Source organism: Sabethes cyaneus, chromosome 3 (genome assembly GCF_943734655.1).
Source record: "Sabethes cyaneus chromosome 3, idSabCyanKW18_F2, whole genome shotgun sequence".
NCBI classification, from domain to species: Eukaryota; Metazoa; Arthropoda; class Insecta; order Diptera; family Culicidae; genus Sabethes; species Sabethes cyaneus.
Window position 1 is genome coordinate 57,312,015 of NC_071355.1, and position 7,836 is coordinate 57,319,850.

General features: G+C 48.5%; 1 protein-coding gene across 1 annotated transcript; it reads left to right on the plus strand.

Moving 5' to 3' along the window:
- Positions 1–3,967: 3,967 nt before the first annotated feature.
- LOC128739605 (uncharacterized) lies at positions 3,968–6,889 on the plus strand. Its single transcript, XM_053835100.1, has one exon. The coding sequence runs from the start codon at positions 3,968–3,970 to the stop codon at positions 6,887–6,889; it is 2,922 nt and encodes a 973-aa protein (XP_053691075.1).
- The last annotated feature ends 947 nt before the right edge of the window (positions 6,890–7,836 follow it).

Genomic DNA, 7,836 nt, shown 5'->3' on the forward strand with positions numbered 1-7,836 from the left:
GGAGAATGCTAACCTCAATCCGAGTGGTGGAGAAGAAAAAGTGTCGAATCATTCATCGGAAGATTCATTCATCGCATCCATAGTAGACCATGACGGAGGTGAGTCGCATGATTGTGCCGGTTGTGATCGGCCAAATAACTCGGAGCGATATATGGTACAGTGTTTGAAGTGCAGTAGCTGGTACCATTTTACTTGTGCGAACGTGAATACGGACACGGTACGTTCGGCTACTTTCTTATGTGTACCATGCATGCGGAGTGACGTTTCTGGTATAGCGAAACCAGCCTCGAGCCAGGTAAGCGGGATCTCCAGCTCATCTAGTGCTCGTGCAGCAAAAGTAGCCCGGGAACTGCAGCGTCTCGACGAAGAGAAGAAGCTTTTGGAGGATTTAAGCCGCGAGAGGGTTGCAAAGGAACGTGCGTTAAACGAACGTGAGCTTCAGGAAAGAATGGAGCGCGAAAAATTGTTCCTGGCTCGGAAGCATGAGCTACTGAGTCGGCATGACGAGGAAGAAGGTGGAAGTGTACGCAGTATGCGGAGCACTCGGAGAAGTACGAAACGGTTAGAAAATTGGGTAAAGCAAACCGAGGCGGTAGCGAGTGAAAATATCGTTCTGGCATCGACGTCTGCGAGCGCTAATCAACCCGAGGATACAATTCTGGAAAACCCGCAGGAAGTGCATCCTTCTTCAACACCACTAAAAGCAGCTGTCCCCGAAGCTTCTAATCCCGTAGACGAAAATGGTATGGTAACAGAGGCAAATTCGAAACCACAGACCGTGGGAAACATGGTGGTTAAAGACGACCAGGAAGGCGCCGCTAAAGTAGGATCAGACGAATTACCTATCGTCGATCTACAACCGTATGCGGACCTATGGTCGATGATAGATGAACCAGCGTCAACGGGCGCAATTCCGAAAAGTCATGGTCTTGGCCCCTGCTCCTACAAGCGTTGGAGCGTGGAAACCGGTGAGCTCAGGAAGCGGAATACTCTGCAGCTACATCAGCAAGCTAACACGAAACAGTGGGGTGTCCAGGAGCTGCTGGCAACCCACAAAATTGATATCGATACACGACGAAAGCGAGAAACAGAGCTGGTGAACCAGATTACAGATATGCAAGTGCTGCATACTGATGAGCTGAAACGTGCTTGCGAATTAGAGGCAGGTCTGCGTAATCAGCTCAAACAAAGAGATCAAGAGAACGCAATTCTGAAGGGTACTGTTCAAGCTCTTCATGAACAACGCGTAAAGGAGGCGGAGCGGATGCGTCTTTGTGAATCCGATTTGCAGAACCAGATCAAACAACAAGACGGTGAGCAAGCAGCCCTAAGGAAGCAGGTTGAGACACTCGTCGAGGAAAAGAAGCGGATGCGTACTTCGGAAGCAGATTTGCGGGATCAGCTTACCCGATGTCATCGGGAATGCGAAGCACTTCGGCTGCAGCTGGTAGAACTAGAAAGCGAAGTTCAGGGTATGCGTCTTACGGAACAGCAGCTACAACTCCAGATTGAAGCGGGCCGTCAGCGAGAACACGAAGCCGTGCGGTTGCAGAATGAAGCGGAGAAGGAGTATTGGGACCTGCATGACGAGGTACAACAGTTTATCAATCGAAACGAAGGTCAGTCATCAGAAGTGGGTTGTTCTCCTGCATTACCCCCTCCTCCGGCGTCATGGTTTGATTTAACTAATGAAAATGATGTAAACCCTCCTTTACCCCCTCCTCCTGCTCCGATTTCTATGACTAGTGGTTTGCCTGGAGTGTCTGCAGGGGGGATTCCTTCCATATCGTACGTGCAAAACACTCATCCGCAGTTGATACCTCAGGGTTTAGTTCCGCCTTATGTAAGCGAATACCGTGGCCCATCCCCTTACCAACTAGCTGCTAGGCAAGTCGTTTCCAAGGAGCTTCCGATTTTCTCCGGTGATCCGATCGATTGGCCGCTGTTTATAAGCAGCTACCAGCATTCAACGGACTCGTGCGGGTATAGTAACGCAGAAAATCTTTTGCGTTTGCAGCGAAGCCTGAAAGGCAGTGCAAAGGACTCCGTTAGCAGCTTTTTACTCCATCCGTCGACAGTACCCCAAGTCTTGTCTACTCTGCAGCAGTTGTTTGGGCGCCCAGAACAAATCGTGAATAATATGATTGCCAAGGTACGGGCAACCCCTGCTCCGAAACCAGATCGGTTTGAGACACTAGTCAGTTTTGGGCTGGTGGTTCAAAATTTGTGTGGACACCTGAAAGCAGTGGGGCTCGAACGACATCTCGCAAATCCAATCCTCCTCCAAGAACTGGTTGATAAGCTACCAGCAACGGTGAAGTTCAACTGGGCGCTTTATCAGGAACAAATTCCAGTAGTCGACTTGGAGGTATTTAGTAACTATATGGCGAAAATATCCTCAGCTGCGAGCGGCGTGACGCAGCTTGCAACCATTCCCCAGAAATCAGCGAAAGATGAGCGGAACCGACCAAGCGAAAGATCGTTTGTCAACGCGCACGTGTCCACGGATCAACCGAACACGAGTCGTCAGGAAGAAGAAACCGGTAATAGTTATGAACAGAAGAAAGAAGTTAGTGCTAGCACGAGTGGGTGCGAATCGTGCGCAGTTTGCAACGTCGACAGTCACCGAATCGAAAATTGCTCTTCGTTCAAAAGGATGGATTTAGATGCCAAGTGGAAGGCAGTGAAGGTCCATAAGCTCTGTGCTCGTTGCCTCACATCGCACGCACGGTGGCCCTGCAAAGGGGAGATCTGTGGGATCAACGACTGCTTTAAGCGACATCACCGTTTACTCCATTTCGACCCGCCGGCAGCTTCGAAGACTACCAGTGCGGTGGTAACAGTTCATCGTCAACTCTCGTCATCGACACTCTTTCGTATCCTCCCGGTTACTTTGTTTGGCAAAAGCGGGCAGTTTAACACCTACGCGTTCCTCGACGATGGATCGTCGGTAACACTCATTGAGCGGTCGATCGCAGATGCACTCGGTGTCAACGGAGAACAGGAAACCTTGCGTATTGAATGGACTGGAGGCATCAAGAAAACTATTGTTGATACGGAAGTTGTAACGATGGAGATATCGGAAGTTAGTGGTAGTAAGCGATATCGGTTATCCGAAGTATACACTGTCGACAACCTCGGTTTACCGCAACAGACCACGAATTACGAAGAGCTCGCTACACGATTTGCTCATCTAAGCAAGCTTCCGGTGAAGAGTTTCTCATCCGTTGTGCCAGGAATCCTGATTGGGCAGAACAACTGTCATATACTGGCTACTTTGAAATTGCGGGAAGGCAAGTTGAACGAGCCGATCGCAACAAAAACCAGGATTGGGTGGGCAGTATGTGGGAGTTTGCGGAAAGCGCAAGCAAGCACCTCCCAAAGGCAGCTCCACGTGCATGCTGAACCTACCAATGTTGATCTCCACGACTACGTTCAGCGGTTTTTTGACGTCGAAAGTCTAGGTGTTGCCGTTGTCCCAGCTGTGAAAGGAGTCGAAAAGCAGCGAGCGTATAAGATTCTGGAAGAAACCACGCACCGTACCAGCAGTGGAAAGCTTGAGATCGGATTGCTTTGGAGGTACGATTATATAGAGTTTCCCGATAGCCGACCGATGGCGGAAAGACGCTTCAGATGCCTCGAAAAGCGTTTGTCACGGAATCCCGATCTTTACGATAGCGTTCGGCAACAAATAGCGGACTTCAAGGTCAAAGGCTATATACATGAGGCGACGCCGAAAGAAATGGAAGAGTTTGATCTGCGACGGACTTGGTTTTTGCCGATTGGAGTTGTCGTTAACGAAAAGAAGCCAGGGAAAGTTCGAGTCATCTAGGATGCAGCGGCGAAGGTTGAAGGTGTGTCATTAAATTCGATGTTGCTTAAGGGTCCCGATCTTCTGACTCCGTTGTTGTCCGTACTTTTTCCATACCGAGAGCGAGAGGTAGCGGTATCAGCGGACGTTAAAGAAATGTTTCTGCAAATGCTCGTTCGGAAAGAGGATCGCAGCGCTTTGTTATTCCCGTATAGAGATTCCCCAGAGCTTCCTATGAGTACGATGGTGTCCGACGTCGCGATATTCGGAGCAGCTTGCTCGCCAGCACATTCACAGTATGTGAAGAATTTAAATGCGATAGAACAAGAAGCAGAACTTCCGCGAGGGGCGGCAGCTGTAAAAACAAGGCATTACGTGGACGACTACGTAGATAGTTTTGACACGGCAGTGGAAGCATTCGCGGTGGCGAAAGAAGTAATCGAGGTGCATAAGCGAGCGGGGTTTCACATCCGCAACTGGATGTCGAGCGACAGGAGCGTGCTAGACAAGCTAGGTGAAGAAAGCCAGAAGTCATCGAAAGCCATGTTACCGGAGCAGGACATTGGATTCGAACGAGTGCTTGGAATGGCGTGGATTCCGGAGAAGGATGTCTTCACATTTTCACTGCAGTTTTGCGAGAAGGTGCGGATTCTGCTAGATGGGGGCACGATTCCGACAAAGAGAGAAATGCTTCGGTTGGTCATGAGCATCTACGATCCCTTAGGGCTGGTAGCATCATTTGTCGTACACGGAAAAATCCTAATTCAGGATGTTTGGCGAAGTGCAACGGACTGGGACAGCAATATTCCCTTGGAGATAGCTACACGCTGGTTTGAATGGTTGGCAGTATTGAGGAACATGACCGGACTACGTATACCTCGGTGTTATTTTCCAGGTTACGATCCGGAAAGCTTCAAAAGTCTCGAGCTGCACATATTCGTAGACGCGAGTGCTCAGGCGTTTGCTGCGGTGGCGTATTTTCGCATAATGGATCGAGGGCAAGTCAGAGTTTCGCTTGTCTCGTCGAAGACGAAAGTTGCACCACTCCGAGGAGTGTCGATTCCACGGTTGGAGTTGATGGCAGCGTTGCTAGGAGCTCGTTTGCGGAAAAGTATCGTAGAAAATCATTCACTAGAGATTAAAAAGACCTGTTTCTGGAGCGACTCGTCTACGGTTTGTTCCTGGATAAAATCGGACACCCGTCAGTATCGCCAGTTCGTCGCTTTCAGAGTTGACGAAATATTGAGCCTTTCAAGCATCGAGGAATGGCAGTGGATTTCGACAAAGGTCAACGTGGCAGACGAAGCCACAAAGTGGGGAAAGGGCCCTTCGTGCAATACAGAAAGCCGTTGGTTCCAGGGACCTGAATTTCTTTACAACAGCAGCGGTACAAATTGGTCGACGGTTCCGGAAGATGGCACAGATGAAAGCGACAGGGAGTTACGCGAGGCATTCGTATGCAGTCATCTCGTAAAGCAATCGGTAGTGGAGACTGCAAGATTTTCACGATTCGAAAGAATGTTACGGTCGATAGCATACGTTCATCATTACGTTGATAGCCTGCGTGCATCGAAGAACGTTGGATCTACAGGTACGGTTGGGTTGACTAGTGCTGAGATTCAGAAAGCGGAAAGAACGCTGTGGTTGATCGCGCAGTCTGAAGCGTTCCCAGACGAAGTGGCGACATTAAAGCAGAATGCGGAAGGAAGTAGGGTACAGAAGCAAATAGGCGTGGCCAGTAGCCTAGTAAAGATGTCACCATTCGCTGACGAGTACGGAGTGCTAAGGGTAGGTGGTAGAGTTGCTGCTGCGCAAATTCTAGCCTACGACTCGAAGTTTCCTATCATCATGCCGAGAAACCATCGGATTACGGAACTGCTGCTGGACTTCTACCATTGGAAGTACGGTCATGCCAACGATGAGACCGTAGTCAACGAGGTTCGTCAGAGATTCCACATTCCACGATTGCGAGTGGAAGTTCGTTTGACCAGAAAACGCTGCGTGTGGTGCCGTGTATACAAGACAATGCCAGTTGCTCCTAAAATGGGACCACTACCAGCGGTGCGATTGGAACCGTGTGTACGTCCATTCACCTACGTGGGCGTAGATCTCTTTGGACCGTACTCGATAAAGGTCGGACGAAGCGTAGCTAAACGATGGGTGTGCCTTTTCACTTGCCTCACAATCAGAGCCATCCATCTTGAGGTAGTGTCCAGTTTGTCTACCGATGCTTGTAAAAAGGCGATCCGGAGGTTTGTAGCACGACGAGGCGCTCCACAGGAAATCTACTCCGACAATGGGACAAACTTTGTTGGGGCGGGCCGGGATCTGAAGGATGAAATTAAGAGGATTCACTCTGAATTGGGCAGTACCTTCACGAATGCCCAAACTCAGTGGCGGTTTAATCCTCCTGCTGCTCCTCATATGGGAGGCTGCTGGGAGAGAATGGTTCGAGCTGTAAAATCTGCGCTTGGATGTGTTCCGGTAGTAAGAAAACTGGACGATGAATCGTTCGCAACGGTGCTGGTAGAGGCGGAAAGTATGATAAATTCTAGGCCATTGACATTCATTCCTCTCGAATCGGCCGACCATGCGTCGTTAACCCCTAAAGACTTTCTGCTGCTACACTCCAGTGGCGTCCGAGATCCAGTAAAACTACCAACGGACGAAGGTATAGCGTTGAGGAGTAGCTGGAACATGGTGAAGCATACCCTGGATAACTTTTGGCGGCGCTGGGTGGTTGAATACTTGCCAACTATCGTTAGACGTACGAAGTGGTTCCGAGACGTCAAACCGATAAAAGTGGGAGATCTCGTTCTCGTGGTGGACGGGAACATTCGGAACCGATGGTTGCGTGGACGAGTGATCCATACAGTACCTGGAAAGGATGGGGTAACGCGTCGCGCAGAAGTGAAGACGTCGGCAGGAATCTTGAAGAGACCTGTTACAAAGTTGGCTGTGCTGGACGTAGAAGAATCTGGTGACGCTGAACCGGAAGTTAAGGCGACACGGGGGGGAGGATGTTCGCCGCAACAGCCCGTTGTTTGTAAACAGCCCCTGGTACGTGAACAACCCTAGTGAGTAAGCGTGACCCAGCATCTATGCGCAACTGACTGGGTAACACTGTCAAAGTGGGATCATAAATGAGCATAAACGAATTGTAAACAAACCATAATCATTTCGATAGCAGAGATTCGATTGCAGTAAAAGGAACTTTAATTAAAATTAAACTTACATTTCTAATTTCGAATTATACTTACGTTAAAGGTAAACTATATTTATATTCTTAAATCGAGATTAAAACTTACATGGTATTTATAGGCTAACAAGTTAAAACTTAAGTCTAAAAAGAACTTTGTTGTGTGTAGATAAAAAACTGTACGGAGACTGAAATGTGAGTAATAATATGAATCTAGAAGTGAACTTAGCCTAAAATAAATATTCTTTGTAGCTTTAAGCTGATCATAAGCAAATAACGTCGTTTGATCATCGCTAGAAGAACTCCTCATATATCTCCCGCAACAAGTACTTTTGCCCCGCTTAACTTTATTGATGTTCATTGCCTTGACCAATAACTCGTAGTCTACGTCAACACTCGTCTATTGATAACTTTTAGAGATAAAAGATAACATAGACCTTACAGGGCTATTCAGCCCATGAAAAGAACTAATTAACTTTAACGGCTCGTTGGTCGAGTGGTCTGACTCGGCACTTTCGTGTGTGCCGCAATTCAGGTTCGATTCCTGGACGAGCACAGTGGATTATTTTGCCTATTTCTGTTTGGAGAGGTATAGTGCAATATTGTGGAAACCAAATTTTTAGACCGAGGCCCAGCATTCGATTCTTTTTGCTAGACCGATTCTAAGGCAGTATACCAACAGAGAAGGAGGCATTCGTGCGAATGCTAAGTATAATAACGAGGTTTTGTTAGTCTTGAGTGTGACGAATTCTCAACTTAATACGCAGTTGTACTCCAGGCTGGGAGCGGCTCACGACAGCGTCTGATCCGGTGCGATCGGCTGAAT

Coding starts and splice junctions, on each gene's coding strand:
- LOC128739605 (XM_053835100.1), top strand. CDS start 3,968: ATGTTTCTGCAAATGCTCGTTCGGAAAGAGGATCGCAGCGCTTTGTTA.